The sequence below is a fragment of the Brassica napus genome, chromosome C7, assembly GCF_020379485.1.
Source record: "Brassica napus cultivar Da-Ae chromosome C7, Da-Ae, whole genome shotgun sequence".
NCBI classification, from domain to species: domain Eukaryota; kingdom Viridiplantae; phylum Streptophyta; class Magnoliopsida; order Brassicales; family Brassicaceae; genus Brassica; species Brassica napus.
The window spans coordinates 23,018,602-23,043,273 of NC_063450.1; the positions used below are offsets into that span (position 1 = coordinate 23,018,602).

At 37.5% G+C, this 24,672-nt stretch overlaps 3 protein-coding genes across 4 annotated transcripts; 1 reads left to right on the forward strand and 2 right to left on the reverse strand.

Moving 5' to 3' along the window:
* Positions 1–39: 39 nt before the first annotated feature.
* LOC106430651 (purple acid phosphatase 4) lies at positions 40–1,842 on the reverse strand. The gene is made up of 7 exons (XM_013871429.3): positions 1,576–1,842; positions 1,324–1,480; positions 1,124–1,231; positions 923–1,050; positions 710–838; positions 394–461; positions 40–303 (listed from the first exon to the last, which is right to left on the reverse strand). Exons 1-7 carry the CDS (start codon positions 1,825–1,827, stop codon positions 78–80), a joined length of 1,068 nt encoding a protein of 355 aa, XP_013726883.2. The 5' UTR covers positions 1,828–1,842; the 3' UTR covers positions 40–77.
* An 18,153-nt stretch (positions 1,843–19,995) lies between these two features.
* On the forward strand, positions 19,996–21,589 carry LOC106364753 (putative clathrin assembly protein At1g25240). The gene has a single exon (XM_013804271.3). The coding sequence runs from the start codon at positions 20,315–20,317 to the stop codon at positions 21,458–21,460; it is 1,146 nt and encodes a 381-aa protein (XP_013659725.2). The 5' UTR covers positions 19,996–20,314; the 3' UTR covers positions 21,461–21,589.
* Positions 21,590–21,892: 303 nt separating this feature from the next.
* LOC106367482 (mRNA turnover protein 4 homolog) lies at positions 21,893–24,332 on the reverse strand. 2 transcript variants are annotated; one of them, XM_013807267.3, is made up of 9 exons: positions 23,771–24,328; positions 23,494–23,579; positions 23,120–23,285; positions 22,937–23,027; positions 22,783–22,841; positions 22,635–22,695; positions 22,451–22,541; positions 22,303–22,379; positions 21,893–22,214 (listed from the first exon to the last, which is right to left on the reverse strand). In XM_013807267.3, the coding sequence occupies exons 2-9, from the start codon at positions 23,519–23,521 to the stop codon at positions 22,098–22,100; spliced, it is 690 nt and encodes a 229-aa protein (XP_013662721.1). In that variant the 5' UTR covers positions 23,522–23,579; positions 23,771–24,328; the 3' UTR covers positions 21,893–22,097. The 2 variants fall into 2 exon arrangements, with proteins under 2 accessions (XP_013662721.1, XP_022547513.1); XM_022691792.2 differs by having other exon boundaries at positions 22,303–22,349; positions 23,494–24,332.
* Between the last annotated feature and the right edge of the window lie 340 nt (positions 24,333–24,672).

Here is a 24,672-nt window from a genome sequence, read left to right on the forward strand (position 1 = left end):
TATCCCTTCATATTCTTTTTCAATTTTCGGAGTCACTCATTATGGAACACCAGGTGTGTGAGTAATTTGTACTGTAATTACAATGAGAAATCTAAATCCGTGTACAACACTTTGGATGTGTCCCACTTGTGTAAAATATTGCCGAAGACATCGTAAAAAACGATACCCATTTCAGTTCTAGTGATTTTAATCGACATGAAACCTTGCCCATCATAGAAAAATTTCATATCCTCTGGGGTTTTCCAGTTGTAATAGCCTCTCCATGCTTTTGACCCACCACCACTCGTTAGAAACTGGATAGGACTGCAAAAAATATATTTATAGTCAATTATAGTTCACACCCGTATACTATAATACTATCCACTTTATCCAAAAGAAGACAATAGGTGTTACCTCTGAGATGTGCTAATATGTTGCAAGCAATGATCATGACCGTTCACATAGAGATCAACGTTATTCGCCTGGATAATCCAAATAAAAATAAAAAAAATACATGTTACATTAGCTTGTTTATTCTCCGAAGCAAATCACAATTTTTGGTATATAAAACAAAAATTCTGTCAACTCGTCTTCATTTGCGTTTGTTACCAAAATTTTCGCAATTATATATTTATTTATTTGTTTTATAAATATAAAGACCAAAGGCATAAGTTGGCTTTGTTTTGAATAGCGTTGGAGACACTCTAATAAGAGTAGGAAGAAAATTAACCTCAAGGATGGGTAAGAGTAAAGATTCAAGCTCTTTAGTATTCCCATGAATGGAAGCACTCTTGATGGCATGATGACCCACCACAATTTTCCACTTTGCTGTTGATTCTCTCAGACTCGTCTCCAAGTCCTACACATTACAATTGGCACTTGTGATCTCAAGGATAATCCTATAAACTGATGGTTAAGATATATATATAGTGTTCCAGGATACCTTTAGAGTGGTTTGAAGATAGGATTCTCTCGGTGATACGCCTCTCCAGTCGTAATTTTGTCCCTCGGGATTGAGGAAATAAGCATCTACAAAAGGAGTTGTGTCGACAAAGAAGAGCTCTGCAATCTCTGCCAGGATTTTCAAGCCATAAATATGGTTAGGTATAAACATTACTCTATATCTAAATAATGTGACTAGTACCAGCGTCTACGATGAAGGATCTCATGCAAATCCAACGGCTGTCTATTGATCTGAGGGCTGGACTCAACTGTGCTTCAACATCTCCTCTGTAGTCGTGATTCCCCAATACTGAATAGAACATGGACATTGACATAATAATTGTTATTCTCTTTTTGGTTCTAGCAGTAATTACTTTAGAATGAACTTAATATATTACGTACCAAGGTACCAAGGTTTTTGCAAGCTAGGAGAAATGTAGATATTAGCGAAGGAGAGTTGAAAGGCAGGATCGTCAATACTTTTCATCCCGTTATCATAGATGTTATCACCCGTGGAAACCACAAAATCGATGTCCATCTTCTCCCCGATTTTCCCCATCTACGTTTTTGTCAAATAATTTATAATATACAGCAGAGATGGGTATATTGTATATTGTATATGTATGTATATATTCTGTAAAAAAAAAGAGAGACCTGAAGGGCAACTTGGGATTGATTATAGAGTCCACGTCTTCCCCAATCTCCAATCACCAGGAAACTGATCGAGCCATCAGATTTTATTGCTTGTTCGACCGTTGTGAACTCTGCCTCAAGTTTTGGAACCAAAGAAAGAAGCAGAGTCATTACAATGCTCAAAGAGCCGATTCCAAACTTAGAACCCATTCTATCTTTTGTGTAAGGAGCTTTATGTGATATAAAGAAACACCTATATAGTCGACTGTGCATGTGAGTCCTAGTGGTTTCTCGCTTGTAAGTCACATTTAGATAGTGGTTTCCACATGGTTCCACATGGTGGACCAAACAAAATTATTTATGCTCTATAGATAGATGTTTTTAATCCATATATATTCTTCAATAACTTATCTATAAATTTCTCTCTAGCTTCAAAATAAAACGGATCAGAACATGCAACATTTGATAGTTTTTTTTACACATAAAACAGCTCAAAACTCCAAGTAAATAATAGCATTGTCTTTTTTTTTTGTCACTGAAAATAAATAGCATTGTCATGTTATCAAAATCATGACTACAAGGCAATATATTATCTTCTTTATTTAGATTTTCTATTCAAACTCACCGTCAAACAAATTTTCTCGTTTTGCTTTTCAACACTTTCACTGTCACATACTCACATGTATTATTATTGTGAATCATACAATACAAAAATCATACGATACTCACTGCCACGTGAATCATACAATACTCACTGCCACGTGAATCATACAATACAAAAATCTTTGAATTATTACTATCGCGATTCATTTTAAAATGCGAAGAATGCTTAATTGATGTTTTAAATGGGAAGAATGCGTTTAGCATTTGAGTGGTATGTTTTTTTATAATTTTGGATAGAAAAAGAAAAGATATTATTTTCTGCCCATTCTCAGTGTCCAGATTGATTGGGCTGTCATGTCTTCAAAGCAGCTCCGCGGAAACGCCAACTACTCATATCGGAACTTCTTACCAAAAGCAAAACAACAAAAATATTAATTTGCATAAAACTGCCGCAGTTAATTTTATTTAAATGCATCACCACATCATTTATATAAAACTGCGGCAGTTAATTTTATTCAAATGATTTGCTTTTCCAAATACAATAATACTGCCAAAAAGTATCGTAAGATACATTTAAATAAAATTAACTGCCGCAGTTTTATATATAAAGACACTATATACTCTTTAGCATTTGTTTTACTGAAACTGATTTATAACACAATATCATACAAAAGTAAAACAAAAAATAATGAAACAAACTTTATAAATTAATATTCGATATAAATTAATAATATTTTCCGTTCCCAAGTTAGCCGGTGTAAAATAAAACATAGTTCGATAAGATAATATGATAATAAGATTAAAAAATCTTAGCTTAATATATGGTCATAAATTAATTATTAGTATATATAAAAATTTTATATAAGAATAAACAAAATATTTTATTGTTTATTTGTCTTCAAATTAATTTCCTCCCTATTTGAACTTTTCATTTTTTGGTATTATTTTACCAAATTACATATAAAGCATATTTGTATTTTACCATATATATTCAACATACATAAATATATCAAATAATCTAATTAAAATAGACAATATTAAACTGTATATTTTAAAATAATATATAATATTGTGAAATAAAATAAAATATATAAGGTTAAAATAGCATTGGTTTAAACAAAATGTATGCTTAAATACATACTACTATCCATAAAAGCTTACAACAGATTAAAAGAATTCTAGATAAGATTAAACTACAAATGTCGAGACAAAGGTTCCTAAAACACCATCCTTATATATAAAGAACAGCTTGAATCCTTTCCAGAGTGTCCACGTCTGATGCCATGTCATCAAATAAGACGCTGCTGATGCGACACCTGTCCCTATTTTCAAAACTCATCGTTTCATTTATAATCTTTTGATGCATGCGGGCTTTGCTATTTGTTTGGGCCTTATATCTGGTCCATTCTAAGAAACTTCGCCGTCTCCAGAGAAAAATTCATTGAAACCCAAATCCATGATTCTCTTCATCTTCCTGATCGCGAGAAATTAGAAACGTTTTGCGGTTTGGCTCAAGCTAAGGGTGGTCTTCAACGCAGTCGTCAACCATTGTCGATCTATCCTTCAATGCTTTCTCATTTACTGCCTTCACCATAAATTTCAACTATAAAAAGCTATGTTTGACCCCATGAAATGCATCAGTTCTTTCCTCCTTCCGGACGCAAAGGTAATTCCGGTTTCTTTTTTTTTAATTTTTATTTTTATCCCGTCTCGCGTTGAACATGTTTTGATTGTCAAACTTTCAACCCTAATAGTTCGTAATTAATGTCTTCATTATCAAAATTATTCCCCAGAATTTTTTTTGTTATCTTAAATCATGTCAGCTTGCAGGGAGAAGCAAGCTTGAAGTTCCTACTGTGTTTATGGCTATGGAGGTCCGTCTCGCCATCCTACGCAAGGTCCGACATATCTAAGCAGAAGTTTGAAATGAAGAAACATTTGAACTGGCTGAACAAATCTGCTGTCAAGAGCATTTAGGTAAGATAAATCCATTATCTTTTTTTTTGAGTATTTTCTGCTTGGGCTGATTTTGGTAAGTATCATAATCCAATTTCTATTTCTTTTACCTTTTGGCTTTTTTAAAAAAAAAAATTTCTAATTGAATTGTGTCGAGATTTTTTTTAAAGGTTTATCTAAAGAAAGTTTATAACTTTTGGCTGTGATAAACAAAACCAGAAGGAGATGTAATTGCATGTGTTCCTATCACAAAGCAACCAGCTTTTGACCATTCTTTACTCAAAGGCATTCAGGTACACAGATACAACGTATACTTAGATTTTCTTTGAGCTTTGTGTTTTATTTTTTAAGTGCTGATGGTTAGTTTAGTTTACATGCGGTTCCTTCTTTAGATGAAGCATAATTACCATCCTGAGGGACTCTTTGATAACAATAAACTGTCTTTACGAAGTCAGAAATAGAAAGACATACATATCCTTCAGTTATGGCATCGATATGGTAAATGTGCCAAAGGAATCATTCCCATGAGGATGACAAAGGAAGATGTTGTCTTGAGAGAAAGTTCATACAAAAGATATGGCATGAAAAAGCATAGAACTTTCCCGTTTCCTAAATCTGAGGAACATGACCTCATGCATGAACCAGTGGTCATCAGATGAGTCAAAGTTTTTTATTTTTTTTGTTGGTTTCTTGATCTGAGATGTGTTATTTGTTTTGGTTTGTTGAACTGTAGAATGCCATAGTTTATGTGGAAGTGGATAATTACTATGGAGCTAAAGCAACTATAAATGTGTGGAAGCCAAAGATACAACAGCAGCACGAGTTCACCTTCTTGCAGATATGACTTCTCAGTGATTTATTCAGAAAATATCTTAACAACATAGAAGCTGGTTGGAAGGTACGCTCAGTTAACTTCTAGGGAATGTGAATTTGATTTTGATCCTCTGTTCTGTATAATGATTTGTGTGTGCTTATTACAGGTTAGCCGGATTTATATGGTGACAATAATACAAGGCTCTTCACTTACTTGACTGTAGGTTCCTGAGACTATTGTATAATCAAATTCTTATGCTCATGTGCTTTCACTACAAGAAAACAACAAGGATTCTGAGGGAAAAAAGCGTCGGAATTTCGTCGGAATATCGTTACTCCGACGACATACCAACAAAACAAGTCGTCGGAAATAATTCCTCGGAATTTCTTCTTTCCTCGGAAATCCCTCGGAATTTCCCGACGGAATTCCGAGGAAACAAACTTCCGAGGAAATTCCGAGGATCACTAGTTTGTCAGAAATGTCCTCGGAATATACCGAGGGAGAACTTCGTCGGGATATTTCCTTGGACGTTCATCGATCGATGCGTTTTTGGACATAAATACATCGATCGATAGGAATATACCGACGGACATATTCCTCGGAATATTCCAAGGAAAATGTCCCTCGGTATATTCCGAGGAAAATGTCCCTCGGTATATTCCGAGGAACCGGTTCCTCGGAATATTCCGAGGGAAATGTCCCTCGGTATATACCGAGGGAACAGTTCCTCGGTATATTCCGAGGAACAGTTCCCTCGGTATATTCCGAACGTCTTTTTGTAAACAGATCGATCGATGGATTTATGTCCAAAAACGCATCGATCGATCGAGTAAAAAAAATAATTAATTTCCTCGGAATGTAAAAAATATTAATTTTTTTAAAAAAATAAAATTTCTGAAATTTAAATTCGAAAATATGAAATTAAAATTAAAATCATATTAATTAATATTCAAAGTTTCATAAATAAAAATAAAACATTCCGAGTTTTTGGAAAAAAAAAAAACTACGGGTCTGGCACGTCCGGGAACACCTCGTTCGGGTACATCCTCTGCATCATCTCCATCATTTGCTGGTTCAGCCTCCTCTGTGCCTCATAGCCCGCCTGTTGAGCCGCCATCTGGGTCTCCAACAAAGATATACGATCATCTTTGTCCTTCAACTGAGCCGTAAGTACTTCTGGATCAACAAAGGGCGGTGGTGCAGAAGAAGGAGGAACCGACCGGGTGCGACGACCCAAACCGACCAAACGTCCCTTCTTCTTTGGAACCGACTGAATAGAAAATAGCCAAATTTACAAATTTAAACCAAGAAATAAATGAATTGAACTTTAAAAAAAAAGAACTTACGGATTCAACGATTTCGTTGATTCGAAACCGGGACAAGTTGGTCGAAGCCGTCGAAGCGTCATCCTCGGTTTGAAGCTGAGACACTTCGTCTACCACCTGAGTTTGGACCAGGTCGACCACGTCCCTCATAAGACCGTCATCAATCTGGCCGGTCTTCTTGTTGGTATACGCCCTCCTCATTAGGGCGAGATCATCAACCGGCTCGCCATCATTTTCTTCCGCCTTGAAAAAAAAACATAAATTAAAGAAACATTAGAAATTAGAAGAAATGCACAATAAATTAAAATTCTGAAACTCAAATAATTGAAGAAAAAGCGGTTGAACTTACCATGCGATCTCCCAGATTGAGCACCCAAGTTATGCTTGTAGATGCCCTTCCCTTTACGGTCGCTCCTGCGGTTGGTGGAGTTGGTGGAAGAAGTTTCTTTCGTCTCTTCCTTATCCCAATGCGCACACAACTCCTTCCAGACCGTGTCGTTCATCGACTTTGGGACCTTTTAATAAAAAAAAAAAATAGTTTAATAAATTAAAAAATAGTTTAATAAATTAAAAAATTGTTTAATAAATTAAATCGAACCTTGTTGATTTCTCACTTCTTCTTCCACTCGTGGATCTGCTTCCCATAGTTGTCCATAACTTTATGGACGAAGTGGTGATAGATAAAGAGCGTCTCATCGGAATTCCAGTTGAACTCTTGCTGAAAAAAAAACACAATTAGTAGAAAATTTATATTAAAGATTAAAAATATAAGTAAAAAATTAGAATACTTACCGCAAACTGACGAAACCACAGAACCTGCTTGTCGGTAGGGAAGTGAGTGAAAGTCGGATGTCCACTGTCGAGGGCCGAGTACATCATACGGTTGATCCATGCGCTGATCCCGTTCCCGGATCGGTTGAACCTAATAAAAAGAATAAACGGTTAATAATGAATCCAAATTTAAAGAAAAAAAAATGTTTAATTACCATGTTTGACCCCGTCCATGTGGATACGGAGTGAGATACGGAAGATGGTCACGACCGGGCTGTTGAACCAACTCCGCAACACGCATCACTCCCGGAGGACCCGGAGGAACAGGAGCGGATGCAGCAGCGGGAGCGAGAGGAGCAGGAGCGGGTGCAGCAGAGGGAGATGTATGGTTGGAGCTGTGGGGCGAAGGGGAATCCTGAAAATGGCTGGAATCCCGAGACTGGCTCCCCGTACCACCACGACCACGACGCTGTCGAGGCCGGGTCTGATCATCATGAGACCTGTAAATTAAAAAAATATATTTAATAAATAGAGAAATATATAAATTAATTTTTTTTTAAAAAAAAATCCCAAATAATTTAATCACAAAAAAAATTTATATATATTAAAAATATTTAATAAATATATAAAAATAGTTCTAATAAACAAAAAATAGTTTTAATAAATAAAAATAGTTTAATAATTACAAAAAATAGTTTTAATAATATATATATATATATTAAAAATATTTTTAAATCCCAAATAATAGTTTTTAATCACAAAAAAAGTTTTATAGATATTTAAAATGTTTTGTAAAATCCAAAAAATCGAATTTATATACAAAATGTTTTTTGTAAAATCCAAAAAAACGAATTTATATAGAAAAATCGATTTGTAAAATACAAAAATCGATTTTATATACAAAAATCGATTTTATAAATACAAAAAAATAAAAAAATTCTTAAAAAATTCTAAATCAATTCAACAAAACAAATTATTCAACCAAATCATAATTCTAAACCTATTATACAACCAAATCACAATCCTAACCAATCACCCTAACAAAAATCTATCAAAACTACACAAAAACCTAACAAATAGAACCTAAGAGAGTGGGATAGGGTCCTTACATGATTTGTGTAAGAGAAGGGGGAGATCGCCGGAGATATCGTCGGATTTCAGGGGGAAATCGCCGGAGAGAAGAGAGGAGTCGCGCAGAGGAAGAAGAGAGAAATGGGGAAGAAGAAGGGGCTCGTGGTTATAAAACCTAGGGTCCGACGGACATTATCCGTCGGAATTCCGTCGGAATTCTAATTTCAATTTTCGCGAAATATTTGCCCGGTAAAATGAAAATATTCCGAGGAAATTCCGACGGATAGTAAAATATCCGTCGGAATTTCCTCGGAATATTCCGAGGAAATACCGAGGAACTAGTGTTTGGGGTTTCAAAACATCAATTTTTTTTGCCGTATTTCATTTCTTATACAATTGTAATGCATACCATTGAGGATTCTTTGTATAGATGAGCATAAACCATGAAATAACAAATTTCAAAACTAATTGAAAGTATTCCCTTTACCGTTCATTAAAAGGTATAAGTGTTTCTCTTATGTTGTGGGATTTCGTTCATACAATCGGAAAAGTGTTAATTATACGGTAAGGAACAAATATTTGACTTCATAATGAACGTAAGACACTTAATAAGGGTTATATAGGTGTTATTCAAACCGCAAAACGTTGTTTTCGGTTTAAAAACCCTATTTCCTCGGAATTTCCTCGGATTATTCCGAGGGAACTCCGAGGAAACCCTCTTCTTCCTCGGAATTTCCTCGGAATATTCCGAGGAAATTCCGAGGAACTAGTGTTTGGGGTTTCAATACGTCAATTTTTTTTTTATAAACGGATCGATCGATGTATATATATCCAAAAACGCATCGATCGATCACTAAGATGGACCGGACCGTAAGAATGTGATCGATCGATGAGATTATCCCATCGATCGATCGAGAATCTCAAGTGTTCCTCGGAATGTCCTCGGAAAATCTTGTAAGTTTTTTTATAAACGGATCGATCGATGGATATATGTCCAAAAACGCATCGATCGATCACTAAGATGGACCAACGCGTAAGAATGTGATCGATCGATGAGATTATCCCATCGATCGATCGAGAATCTCAAATGTTCCTCGGAATGTCCTCGGAAAATCTTGTAAGTTTTTTTTATAAACGGATCGATCGATGGATATATGTCCAAAAACGCATCGATCGATCACTAAGATGGACCAAAGCGTAAGAATGTGATCGATCGATGAGATTATCCCATCGATCGATCGAGAATCTCAAATGTTCCTGGTAATGTCCTCGGAAAATCTTGTAAGTTTTTTTATAAACGGATCGATCGATGGATATATGTCCAAAAACGGATCGATCGATCACTAAGATGGACCAAAGCGTAAGAATGTGATCGATCGATCCGTATTTGTTCAAAAACGCATCGATCGATGCGTGTGCGGGAAACAGAATTATAAGGCAAAACCCGACCTTTTTTGGATCTAAACCTCAGAACTCTCATCCCCTCCGATTTCCCCTATAATTCGCCCCCCCCTTTCTCTCTCTATAATCATCCGATTTGAACAATTTTGGGCTCTATTCCCCTTGATTTTTCGAGCTCTACCTGATTCCTACACTCGTTTTCACCCTAAGACAGGTATACTCCGCGAATCTCCACATTCTGAAATCGTGTTCTTGAGCAATTTTTTGGGTTTTGTGAATTTCTTATTTCCGTGTTGATTCCTTGATCAAATATGCATGAAACAGATGTTTAAACATGGAATAGAACACAATTGTCTGTGATCAACGAGTTTGGAACAGGATTTGAGATGATTTAGGGATTGAGAATTTTTTTCAATTTGGTTTTTTTTTATCACAACTCGATTTCGCCTTTCATTTTCATGTTGCTTTGAGTTCTTAATTGATTATAACCATGTTGAGAGCAATGATTCTATTTTGTAGAGAATGAAGCGCACGAAAACATCAGCAAAGAAGAACACACAAGAAGAGGGTTCGTCTCAGCGAGAGAAGCAAAGGCCAAAGAAGTGGGATAAGTCTGATACCACCCACTACAACAACATGAAGAAGGTAGCCGTTCCGGCTACACAACTAGCATGTCCTGAGACGATGACAATATTGGGAATCAAAGCAGACATTGAAGGGCTGTTCCAGAACATGGGTCTAGGCCAACTATGCAACCTCAACGAACCCACTTATCCGGAGTTGGTACGCCAGTTCATAGCATCCGCATACGTCAGCCGTCCCGATGATAGCCATCAGGAAGGTTTTCTGGCATTCGTAGTGCAGAAAGTATACTATGAGGTATCTTTCACAGACCTCTGCGGACTATTTGGATTGAGTGCAGGGGAGAGGACATCTGGTCTTTATTGGACTTCAGAGCTGTTGAACTTCTGGGAAACGATTGGCACAGGGGTTTATAGATCTTCTCAGGCAAAGGAGTCACTTATCCGGAGCCCAGTACTGAGATATGCCACACGCCTCATTGGCTCATTGCTATACGGGACAACCACAGCCGCATCAGTCACGCAATGGGAGTTGTGCCTCCTGTACCAAGGTGTGAGGCATTTGCTACCGGCATTTGGAAACTCTACATTCCCACCTGCTACTGCCTTCAACATGGGAGCGGTGCTGGCCGCAAACTTAGCAGGATACAAGGGGAAAGTAACCAAATCCAAGAGCAATGCATGTGGATTTGGTGCAGTGATTACTCGGATCCTTAGACATGTGGGTGTAGACTGCGAGAACCAGCAGGTAGCACTGGACAGATCGAACAACATTGCTTGGAACTACCTGGATGTCATTTCTCTTGTAAGTAAGGAGTTCATAGCTGGTCCCCACTCGAGGATCGATCGGGATGGTCCTTACGTCTACGTATTCCAGGACCGAGCGAAGAAAACACTCTACTGCCACCTGCCTCAGATCGGCCTGACTGCTCTACTTTCAGAGGCTGCAGTTGAGTTCCTACCCCCTGCTACCGCACTAGTAGACAAGCCATCCTTCTTCACGCCAAAATATCAGACCAAAGGCAAGGCCGTGGTTGATGAAGAAGGAGAAGATGAGGCTGCACAAGCCATTCCAGATGATTCACAACCCCATCAGCTACTCCCATCAGACTCCAGCCAGTACAAGCTGCAAGAGCTTCCACCGAACGCCACTTCGCGCCAGCAACAACATTGGAGAGATCAGAGCATAAAGACAAACAACGACATGCTACACAAGATCTGGGCTGCCATTTCACGTATCAGGCCGTGTCGTTGCCAAAAGGATGATGTAGTTCATCGGGACAACTCTCCATCCAGCTCTGGTTCGGGTTCGAGTGGTACACACAGGGTAAGAAAGAGGTCCAAGAGACCCAACGATGCAGGAACATCTGGAGCAGGAGACGAGGAGTAGGAGCTATCACCGGCCAGTATTGCCATTTGATTTCCGACCGCGCTATTTTATTTTCTTTTCTATTCTAACGTTTTATGGTCTTATTTTCTGTTAATTTTGAACTTAGTTTTTTTTTCTTAATTATGAGTTCGTATTTCTTTTACATGGTTTCTTCGTTTTATTTGGTTGTGTTTTGAGTAGTTTTTAATTCGTATTCAGCTTTGCCTTGCTAGATAAACCAAATAACTAATATCCGAGGAAAGAGGTTATATCAAGTGTTCCTCGGAATTTCCTCGGTATTTCTTAAAAAAAAAAAAAAAAAAATCAATGGTAGTCTGTTTCCGAGTCATCATCACCAGATGAATCTGAATCTGGATCTTGGTGAAACTCTCCAATCACTGGTTCATCCTCTACGTGAACGACGGCTTCCTCTCCAAAGTCGGTTAAATCGACAACAAGGCCAACTCCAGCTAAATCTTCTGCTGCACTTAAGTTGCCGGATGTGCTTGGTTGTAGTGGGTCTTCCAGCTCAGAACTTCCCTGAACTCGGCCTCTCGGGTTGAGTCTTGTAACAGTAACCCATGGATCATCTCTGTTCCTTACCCGGGGGTACTTGATATAACAAACCTGTAACATTTAGAAAAATTATAAATTAATACACATGATGATGAATCATTCTGAATAATTAACATTTAATTACCTGATCGGCCTGAGAAGCAAGAATGAAAGGATCATAATATTGCAGCTTTCGCCTCGAATTTACTGATGTAACACCAAATGCATCTGTTCTCACACCTCGATCTGGAGTGTTGTCGTGCCAATCACAATAGAAAACAGTACAGCGCAATCCAACCATGCCCAAATACTTGATTTCCAAAATCTCATGTATGTGTCCGTAGTATACATCATCTCCTGATGCAGAACAAACGCCAGCATCATAAGTCGTACTCGAACGTCTCCTCTTCTGAGTTGTGAATGCATATCCTCGAGTACAAAATCTCGGATATGACTTCACAACAAAGTTTGGTCCAACGACCATCTCACGTATCCAATCGTCAAATGTTTCACCTCTGGCCAAACCAGCAGACACCTATTAATAGCACATATATATATGTTATATCAATAAATGTGAATTAGTATAAATATGTGATAAAATATATTTTAATTTGTTTAAAGCACTCACATAAGTAAACATCCATCCAGTAAATTCTCTCTGCTTCATTTCTTCTAGTTCGTCCTCTGTGGCGTATCTATACTCGAACCGCTTTTCTGCCATGAAAATCCTGTATATGATGACAATAATGTAATTAATTAAGATTTAAATTTCAACTTGTTAAAATAAAAATTTGTAAGCTCATTTATTTACCTCTCATATTGAAGAACGTCTTCGCAGTTGGTGAGCAAATATGTTTGCAAATGACTGCGCTCCTGCTCAGTAAGTCGACGGTCCTTTGGTTTTCCGCTAAGTCGTCCAACGTCTGTGAAAATGTCTGGAACCGTAACATGATATGTTGCCCGTTCGCCTCTATCATCATGCCGAGCAGGTCTTCTGTTTTTGGTCTGAACTTCTGCTGGAAAGTAGTACTCGGCAAAGTTTGAAGTTTCTTCATTGATCATCTGTGCGACTATAGAACCTTCCACCCTACTTAAATTTTTCACCATCTTCTTCAAATGGAACATATACCGCTCATACAGATACATCCATCTATACTGCACAGGACCACCAAGTTCCAATTCTCTTGCCAGGTGAATAACAAGATGCTCCATAACATCAAAAAATGAGGGAGGAAATATCTTCTCAAGGTTGCACTGAATCACGGCTATGTTAGTCTTCAAATTTTCAATACCTTCAAGAGTCACTGATCTCGTGCATAAATCGCGGAAAAAACCACTTATCCCTGCAATTGCTTCATGAACATTTCGTGGTAATAGTTCCTTGAAGGCGAACGGAAGGAGGCGCTGCATCATTACATGGCAATCGTGGCTTTTCAAGCCAGTAAACTTTCCTTCCTTTCTGTCGATACAGTTACGCAAATTTGATGCGTAACCGTCTGGAAATTCCACATCGTTTGAAATCCAATCAAAGAACGCATCTTTTCCCGCTGCATCAAGTCGGTATATGGGAAAAGGAGCCCTACCATTCTCATCAACATGAAGTTCTGAACGAGCACATATATCGACTAAATCCAGTCTTGACTTCAAATTATCCTTTGTTTTACCTTGAACATTAAGGATCGTGTTCATGAGATTGTCAAAAAAGTTCTTCTCAATATGCATGACATCTAAATTATGCCTTAGCAGATGATCCTCCCAGTATGGCAGATCCCAGAAAATACTTTTTTTTGTGCCAGTTATGTAGTTCTCCAACAGCATCTACCGGAAAACGCTCATGTCCACCGACGTCTGGCGTCCTTTCTGCACCAAAATCTCTTAGTTGTATCTTCAAATCTTTCCCACAAATTTCCGGAGGTGGACTGTCAAACACCCTCTTGTTCTTCGTAAACAAATTCCTACTCCTACGATATGGATGATCAGGTGGTAGGAATCTCCTGTGACAGTCAAACCAACACGTTTTCCTTCCGTGTTTTAGTTGGAAAGCATCAGTGTTATCTTGACAATATGGACATGATAGCCTTCCATGCGTTGTCCATCCAGACAACATACCATATGCTGGAAAATCACTTATTGTCCACATTAGTACTGCCCGCATTTGAAAGTTTTCTTTACACGAAACATCGTATGTTTCAGCACCTTGAGCCCATAGTTGTTGCAACTCATATATTAGTGGCTGAAGAAACACATCAAGTGATCTCTTAGGATGCTCTGGTCCGGGAACGAGAATCGAGAGAAACAAAAACTCTCGTCGCAAGCACAAGTTTGGGGGTAGGTTGTATGGTGTAAGAATGACGGGCCATAGAGAATACTGTCTTCCACTCTTGCCAAACGGACTGAAACCATCAGTACATAATCCAAGGTAGACATTTCTTCTCTCATACGCAAAGTCGGGATACTTTGATTGGAAATGCTTCCACGCTTTTGCATCTGAAGGATGTCTGATCTCACCATCTGTTGAGTGCTCCGCATGCCATCTCATTGGTTGCGCTGTGCGTTCAGACAGATACAACCTCTGCAACCTTTCCGTCAAAGGTAAATACCACATCCTTTTATATGGCACTGGAACTCTTCCACTCGTATCTTTATAACGAGGCTTTCCACAAAATTTGCATGTAACCCGCTGTTCATCCGCCCTCCAATAAATCATGCAGTTGTCGCTGCATACATCTATTACCTGATACGATAAACCAAGACCAGCTACGAGTTTCTGAACCTCGTAGTATGAACCAGGAGCTACATTATCCTCGGGTAGAATACCTTTTACAAAATCAGCAATCGCATCCACACAGTCTTCAGCCAAATTATAATCTGTTTTAATGCCCATCAATCTTGTAGCAGATGATAAAGCTGAATGACCATCTCTGCAACCTTCGTACAATGGTTGCTTTCCAGCATCCAACATATCATAAAATCTCCTAGCTTCTGCATTGGGTAAATCTTCCCCTCTAAAATGATCATTTACCATCTGCTCAGTACCTACACCATAATCTACATCCGTTCTAATTGGTTCTTCTAATCTAACCGCTGGCTGAGGTTCGCTAGTACTACCATGTTCATAATCAGTTTCCCCATGATGATACCAAATTTTGTAACTTCGTGTAAACCCACTCAAATATAGATGAGTCCAAACATCCCACTCTTTAATAACCTTTCTATTTTTACAATTAGAGCAAGGACATCTTAACATACCTGTTTTTTCTTCCGGTTGTCGGTGAACTAACCCCATGAATTCGGTTATACCTCGTTGGTATTCTTCCGTAAGCAATCTCGTGTTCGGATCCAAATGAGGTCGATCGATCCAAGAACGAAAATAATTTGAAGAAGACATATTTTTTATGAATCAAATTCGTGTGTAAATAGAGTAAGAGGGAGGATGAAGATATGGAGTGAATGAAGAGGAAGAGGAGTGCTTGTATTTATAGTTTAAATCCTGCCGACAGACCGAGGAAATTCCGACGGAATTCCGACGGAAAAGGCTAGTTCGTCGGAATTTCCTCGGAATTTTGTAAAATCCCCCAACGGTTCTCCAACGGCTATAATATTTCCTCGGAACTCATCGGTTTTTTCCGAGGAACCCATTTTTCCTCGGAATTTCCTCGGATTATATCGACGGATTAATATTTCCTCGGAATTCCGTCGGTATATTCCGAGGAAATTCCGAGGAAACCCAATTTTGTGTTTCCTCGGAATTTCCTCGGAAATTCCTCGGGATATTCCGAGGATTTCATTTTCTGTCGGAATATCCGTCAGAATACCGCTGTTTTCTTGTAGTGTTTTGTTCCTTATAAGCTTACCGAGTGTACCTGCCAATCACCGTCTAAACATCTCTATTACTAGACTGTTCATAGGGGTTCTTTCAAGTCTTATTTCTCTACACAAACACATATCTATTATCGGATATTGTTCGCTCTCTGTTTCTCACATGTGCAATTACAAAGTGCGTATTAACCTCCTCATTCAAGTGTCTTTACATGTTATATACGGGCTCATCTCTTATAATTTGCTTATGGATCCTCACAACAGAGGTCAGAGTCTTCATGTCTGTACCTAAAATTGTTAAGTCATCCCAACGTTATTATACTCTTATCTGCCATTTCTGAATCCTAAGTTAGGATTTCTAACCATAGTTTAAATTGGTTAGGAGTTAATTTAATTATAAATCGTCAATATAAGTCCATAACCATACTTATATATACAGATATATAACCAATGTAAAAAACTCATATTACAAAAAGAAATCGAAAATAATATAATCACTAATTATACCTTGAAAACTAAACAATAATATTTTTCAAAAAAGGTTTAATTATTTTGGATAATATGGTTTATTTGATAATTTTTAAAAATAAATAGGTAAATCTTCAAATAGTAATGTGGTGATTTCTCAAGTTGAATAAAAAATGATAGTTAAAGTTTACTTTTTGTATAATTTAAAACAATAGATTTCAAATAAAATGTATTCAAAAACAAATTTATATTAGAGGAAAAAAATTATGTGTTGAAAGAATCTCAATTGTAATTCTGAATAATTTTATTTTATTATTATAATAGAGGCAAAACCAGTATTGAAAAATGTAAAATGATTACATGATTAAAAATAAATAAATTCTTATTAGTTAGATACCTATAATTTTAAATAAGAATTTCTTATTAGTTAAACTAAATATTATTTTAGTTCTTCATTGTTTAGTTATGTTTATCTTCGCTCTAACTTCTTCAGTGTAACATCCAATAAGCTATTTGATATGAAGTGGTATGTAAATAAAGTAAAAATCTGCTGTAAAATAGCATGAAAAAAATTCTTAACGAATCATTTTGTTATTAAGCAAAGTTCAACGAAATCTTATTAAACAGAGTTCAACAAAAACTATAATAAGTTACAAAACATAACCAGTAAAACACTAAAATTTAATTAATATATCATTCCAAATATAATTATGATCTGAAACAAATATATTCTAAAACATCATCTTCCTGTTAAATGAGAAAATAATAATAACTATTGATGATATTATTAAAGTATCTATATATATTATTTTAAAATTGAGATTTTTTTTTCTTAAAATTGTATTATATTTTTTGCTGATTTAGCTTGGAGGTAGCCTAATTTATTATCTTAAAAGAAATAATTTATGTTAATGTTTTTAAAATTTGAAGCTTCTTGAAATAAATATAGTATTATTTATATAAACTTTAGATTTTTTATTGTGTCAAATTGAAATAGAAATGATAAGAATATTTATATTATTACATTTTCTGAATTATTTTTTCTAATATTATATTATCTAAAAATAGAGAATAATGAAAGTTACTTTCATTTTAATTCAAACCAAAAATATTTATTAAAAATAATAATATGATCTCATAATTATTTTCATAATTTTTTGTTTATAATATCTTTTCTTCATAAAATTAATATAAATTCATATAAAATAGTTTTTATTATAAATTTCCGCCCGTAGGGGGAGCCGACCCTAGTAGATAATATATAACAAAGCACCAACCATCAACACATATCTTCTTATCAAAAAATTACATGACAACCAAGTAGAAAAGTAACTTGATAATCACCTTGAGAAGCAACTTCCCAAGCAACTTGAGAAGTACCTTGAGGAGCCTATTTTTCGTGTGAAACCTTGATTGTGATCAGGTTCGCCATATATTACACGGTGCATAGTCCTACTCTCATGCTTTCGTTAACACCTTTCTCCCTTTGTTTGTCAGTCTTAGTTATCTTCTTCCTCCCCGGTTAGTCTGGCTCAGGCGGCATATGAACATTAGGAAAATCTGGTGTAGGCCAAAATAGAGTACCTCTAACCGAGAGAAGTCCTTCTTCATAGTTCTTTCTCCATATAGATGTCCGGAACCAATGACAGGCGAACTCTTCAGGGGCAACCTTCTTATGCAACACGAGATTCCGCAAATCTCAAATTTTATACACATACAAATTCTTTTCTCCAAACTCATACAGTATGTTCATCCACTCATACCATTTCTGCTTCTTGTCACTTTACACTCAGAAGCTTTCTTTTTCTCGGTTTCAAAAGGTTCTATCACATAGGGTGGCGTACAATCATGTAAAAAACGTAACCACAAGCTTGAAAATAGAACAAAACTTAAAGAAATAGAACAAAACACTTAATCTTAGCCTTAGCATTGTGACTATGAGAGATTGCAGATCTCTTTGCAATACGTGCCATAGCAAGTCTCTTTATCTAGCATACGTACAAATGGCTTCTCCTTCACCTTAATTAGTAAAGCTATAATATTTCTTGTTTTACAAATGCTTTCATATAATTGGAAAGACGATGTTCTATGCTTCTACTATATCTACCAATATTATTAAATCTCTTTGAAGCCCAATACTAATGCATGTAACTACGCAAACTCGATATAGCATAGTTTTGCCTGAACCTAATGAGATCAGGCTTCACCGTAAAAGAAACCCACCGTACTCTTAACAGTTACGTACGACTACTTTCCGTGATTCTATCACTGAGATTCCAAGATTTGTAGAGTTCTTCTACATATATTGTTCCTAAATTCTGTTCTTCATTATAGTATAATCTTTTTTTTTTTTGAAACACCACTTTCATTCATACTTAAACATCCAAATCGAAATTACAATTAAAAGGAAAGTTGTGTAGAACTCTCCAAACAAAAAACAATACAACATAAAAGATATCAAACACTCTAAGATAGTAGGACAGCGAATCCAGAGCAACACTCGGATGCGTCAATACAAAGTTTACGACATTGCCGAAACCTTGAGAAATAGTTACCGTATATCGTGACGTTGATATCCAATCCGCACCTCGGAATATCGTCGAGACGAAATCCGTTGTATTTTCAGGCCCCGAACGAACCGCTACACAAGATAACAAAACGGTTATAGATATGGAAAGACACCTCCATTCAAAGATTGGAGGGAAAGCACTCCTTAAAGAGGAGGCAAATGGTGATGGTGATGAGCCCGATGAATCCACCGGTAAATGAACAAAAGATAGACTCTTCGACAAAGAGAGATAATCATGTAAAAGCAATTCAGTTTCTGTAAAAATCTTGATGAATCCATCAAATATTTTCAGGAAAATAGCCAAAAAGACCAAGATCCCCCATTGATTATTGGGCTGTGAAACTGGGCTGAAGTTAAAGGCAGATGGGCTTATCAAGCCCACTAGCAAATTGTTTTGGCCCAACCCCGCGAGCGTGACAACAGTAGAGTGGCATCGCCGGTGAAGAAGATACGCAGCAGAATGAGCACGACGGCCGGCGGAAAGACGGGTTGAGTCCAGTGAGGGGAGCAAAGCTGATACCATCCTCCAGTTCGATGGATACGAGCTAAAGCGATGTGGAGGAGGTCGTCTGACGCTAAGGCTTTCTCGGTGAGAAAAGCGGAGCTGCAACGAGAGACCATAGGTTTCAAGCGGCGAGTACGGCGGCGGATCTGACTTGAGAAGCCCATATCCGTAGGAACAAACGCTGCTCACCCCAGCTAGAGGTAGAAACTCGCAGATCTGAGAGTCAGCGATGGTGAGGAGCGGCAATGATGAAGCACGGCGTTTGCAGTTGGTGAAAAACACGGCGGATGAAGTGGAATGGAGAGCCCCCCAAGAAGATTCGGATGCGGTGAAGCCCGGTCCGTAAATGAAAGGCCAACCGCTTTGACTCTCGACGGAAAGCCTTCTCCGGAAAGATCTGTCAACGAAAGCTTTGGCGGTGACTGAAACGACGAAAAAATCTGAGGAAATGAAAGAGAGACAAGGACGGGAGCAAGAGAGAGAGAGGAGCTCGACGCCGGCGTCAAGAAATGGTGGTTTCAAGGACACCTCGATTCTCGTGTCTGAGAGGATTTTAGGGCGAATTTTTTTTGGAATAGGCACTTACTTATACAGCCGTATTTGATGCGTATTGGCGTTAAAAATATCTTCTACTTATTTTCTAATTCTTGCACGTTGACTGCCTCACTCAAGATTGTGGTTCTTCATTATAGTATAATCATATGATCAAATATAGTAAGGTGATTAAAACCGTGTCCTAAGGCCGACGTGCAAGAAACTAAGCAAAAACGTGTAGCGGATTACACGTGCCAGCTTATATTTCTATACTTGTTTTCAATTAAAAATAGACGAAAAACCCGTTACAACGGTCAAACGCAAGGGTGGCAAAAAAAATAAAATCTAAAATAGAGACAAAGCTAACGTTTGATGGTGTAAGAGAAAGAGAAGAAAAGAGGAGGAGGAGGAGGAGGGTGATGATGAAGCTATGGAAACGAGCTTCCGGTGCTCTCAAAGACCGGAAAAGCTTGTTCTCCATCAGCTTCTCCCGGAGAGCCTCCGTCCGTAACCCTGACCTTGACTCAGCCATCATCCACGCAACCTCTCACGACGACTCATCCGTCGACTACCACCATGCTCACCGTGTCTACAAATGGATCCGCTCCTCTCCAGCAAACCTCAAGCCTCTTGTCCACTCGCTTTCCTCACGTGTTAACCGGACAAGAAGCTGGATCGTTGCCTTGAAAGCCCTAATGCTCGTCCACGGTGTCCTTTGCTGCAAAGTCCCGTCCCTACAAGAGATGCGTCGCCTCCCTTTCGACCTCTCTGACTTCTCGGACGGTCATTCACGTCCCAGCAAGACTTGGGGCTTCAACGCATTAATACGAGCCTACTTCTCGTTTCTTGACCAGTACTCTTTCTTTTTATCCGACCAAATCCGTTCCCGGACTAGAAAACCTCAGGTAGATTCTGTTAACCAAGAGCTCGAAAGCATCGAGAAGCTTCAGTCTCTTCTCCATACGCTTCTCCAAATACGTCCAATGGCTGACAACATGAATAAGACGCTTATTCTTGAAGCTATGGACTGCGTAGTGATTGAGATCTTCGACATATATGGTAAAATCTGTAGCGGTATAGCCAAACTACTAATTAAAATCAGTCCAGCTGCTGGAAAAGCAGAAGCTGTGATGGCTCTTAAGATTGTAAAGAAGGCTACATCTCAAGGAGAAGACCTAGCTCTCTACTTTGAGTTTTGCAAAAAGTTTGGGGTCTCAAACGCGCATGAAGTCCCAAAGTTTGTCAGAATTCCACAAGAAAACATTGAAGCAATGGAGAAAGCCATTAAAGGAGTTGAACAGAAAGAGGAGACAAGAGAGGATCACGAGGAGGAAGTAGTGGAAGAAAAGAGTACCATATTAGTAGCTGAGAGGCCTCAGTTGAAGACAATCATAACCGATAAATGGGAGGTTTTTGAAGACGACTATAGTTTCACATGTAAGGATAATATTAAAGAAACTGATCAACCTAGAAACTACAACGTGGATCCCAGTTTGTTGCCTCTTATAGTTATCGATGAGCCAATTTACTTGACTCACACGTTACCTGATTTGATTACCTTCTAATTGCAACTTGATCAGTTTTTTTTTTTTTTTAAATTACTTTGTTTTTCTTCTGTATTTTCTTCCTTTTTGTTGAATATGCGGATGATAATTAATAAACGTTAGATATTATCTCAAAATTTCCAAATTTATTCAGCAATAAAAAGGTTTTTAAGATTTAGCTTATGCAGACTTAATCGTTTGTGACCGTCTTAAACCCGATCAATTGTTTTTGTAACAGACCTTTAATGTACAGTGTACCAAAAAGTAATAATAGATTTACTAACATCTGTGTTTGAAAAAAAAAGATTCGCTAACATCTATAATATGTTGTTAGAACGTCAAAGCGATAGCAGACTTGAGCAAAGTTTGCTCCAAGTCTACACTAGTCATATTAGACCTTTAACTTCTAAATAATGTCTTTAAATTTATAGTAGACTTGCTTTAAATACGGTAGAATGGATCAAGAAGAAAAACTTGTAAGGACCAAGCAGTAGACGAGATTGACATTGTTGTAATGCCAGGATTAAGATGTGTTTCAGTAAAAGATTGGGCGATAATTTGATATTCTACAAACACTAAAAGCAACAAAACTTTGACCCAAAGTGAAAACCCAAAACCACAGAGAACAAGCAGAGTTGATCAAAATCTTGGTTTTTTTTTAGGAAGTTTCAACGTCTGAGAGATCCAAACGTTCTCGGTAAAGCTCAAAGTCACAAGGGCTCCACCTGCAGACTAAGTTGAGTTTGAACGTAGCCAACTTGATTCCCAGCAGACGCTGCAATTATTATATAAACAAAGTATATGAGCAAATTTTATGAAAACAAACAAAAGGAAATGATTTTAAAATACAAATTTTTATTTACCAAAATGCGGGAAGATTCTGGCGAAAGAGGCTTTCCTTCTTCACAAACTACAAAGTCGGATAGTAACTCAACCGTACCTAGATAATGTATCTTTCAAACTATTATGTATAGAAGAGAGAGGGAGACTAAAAGTGGCAAGATTACAAACCTTTGTTGAGACGAACAGGCATACCCTGCTTCCTTAGAAACGGTTCCATCTCATGTGTGAACTGTTCTAGAGGACCTTCCTTCAGTTCAACCTGACCAATCAATTGTACTAAAACACCAGTCAAGCTTGTTTGTTTATCTAGAGACAACAATAAATAAAATTGGCACTAGTTGTAATCACAAACCGTTTCTACTGCAGTGCTACCAGTCCTTGAAAAGTCAGAATCCTTGTAAGCGTTAAATAAGCTACAAAGATAACCAGAAGAGATGGATACAGTGTAAGCCCTTCAACTTGTTTCTCTCGTATAAGGGCTTCAGAGAGAAAGATGATACCTTTCGACCTCTTCCTTTGGCATATCCGTAACAAGAAGTCCAGCATCACCATGAAGCAGCTGAAAAAAACATTCCACAACATATGTAAAAATAACAAAAAATAAAATACCAAGTAATATAAAACAACTACTGTCAAAAAGAAGGGTACACAAACCTTGGAGGCTTTAAAGATGCCAGGACGGATTTCATCAGAAGCCGAACGACCGAGAGCAACCTGCATGACTTTGTTCGAACCAAGGAAGAACCTGAACCAATAAGAAGAACCAAATGATATATAATCCCAGTTACGTGTAAGCAACACCCATCTATTCATGACTACAGAAACAAAGAGACTGACCTTCCATTGTGCCTAAACTGTTGTCTGAACTCCTTGAATTTGATGTTTCTCATGTTTTCAAAGGAGAAAACATAGACAGACGAATATTTCTCGACAGCCTCTCTGATTCCATTTACAATAGACTCCTTGTGCTCCCTTCCTTTCTTCTTTGTCTTAGACAAAGTAACTGCACCAACAACAAAAACAAAACTTTTGAACCATTCATCACTTGATTCCACCATATAAGCAAAGATTTAGGTTTTCCAGAAAAGGGTTCCTCTAAGAACCTTAGAAAACCTAAACCCTTGACGGCGGCTACAACTCACAACTCCCCAGCTCAGTATCGTTTTCAGACAACAGAACCATGAAAGAATCAAGGAAGAAAGAGTTCTGACCTGGCCTGTCTCGCTTTGATTTAGGCATATCTTCTAGGGTTTCAGATGGGAGTTGCTTTGACGCATCTCAGATCCCACAACAAATTCTAAATACAAACACGAACGAGATCACCATACATACAATACACGCAGAGAATGGAGACAAAAGGACAACGAAATCAACGGCAATTGTGGCCCCTATCATATAGATGAATATATAACCACGACCATGAAACTTAAACAGTGGAGAATTGAGGGAGCGAAGGAATGTTAGGGTTACGATTCCGGCGATAAGCACCTTTGACGGCCTCTCTCCTGACTTACGTGTAGTGGAAGATAGAGCATCTCACCGCCACGCGCCTATCCTTTTAATGCTTTAAGGCCCGTTAAGGGTATGGGCCAAGGATTTATGTTAATGCAATCGAGGATTAGCATAATTAGACATCTCAAGTAGGGGTCGACATTGTTTGGTACACACTCTTCCTAACTTGTATTTTTTTTTTTTTTTGGTAACTCTGATATCTGGACAGCCACATTCTCAACTATCCCCTCGTAAAGGGTCCAGCGCCCCAACGGAAGGGATGTTAAATCCGTTGTGGCCAAGGCTCGAACCCGGGTGGCGGACAGTACAGCTGTACTTCCTTTACCACCAAGCTTCGAGCGCTTGGTTTCCTAACTTGTATTTGGTAATAATACATGAGAAATCATCACAAAAACTACGAGAATCAAATGTGTATATAAAACATATAAAATAAACATAAAAAACAAAAGTAATTAACCAATAGTATATAAAACACTACGTACACAAACAAGATATCGAAACGGTTTGAACATCTATATATAAAATAATCACTGAGCAACACTCATAGTATTAAATTTACTTATATCTAAACATAATGTTTTCTTTCTTGACAACATATTTGAAAATTAAGTTTGAATTGTAGTAAGGCAATTTGAAAGACTAGTCAAGTTTTAGTCAATGTTACGGAAGAACGCAAAATTGGAACTTCAAAGATAATGCTAATTTTTCTTGTAGTCTTTTTAAATAAAGATATGTTGGTGTCACAGAATCAAAATTAAAAATCTCTATAATTGTCGTGTGTATATACGTGCTGACGTATGACGTTGACCGACTGTCCTATTAACAGCTCAAGTATTCTAGAAAAAATTACTCCTAGAGACACTTTATGAGTTTCCAAT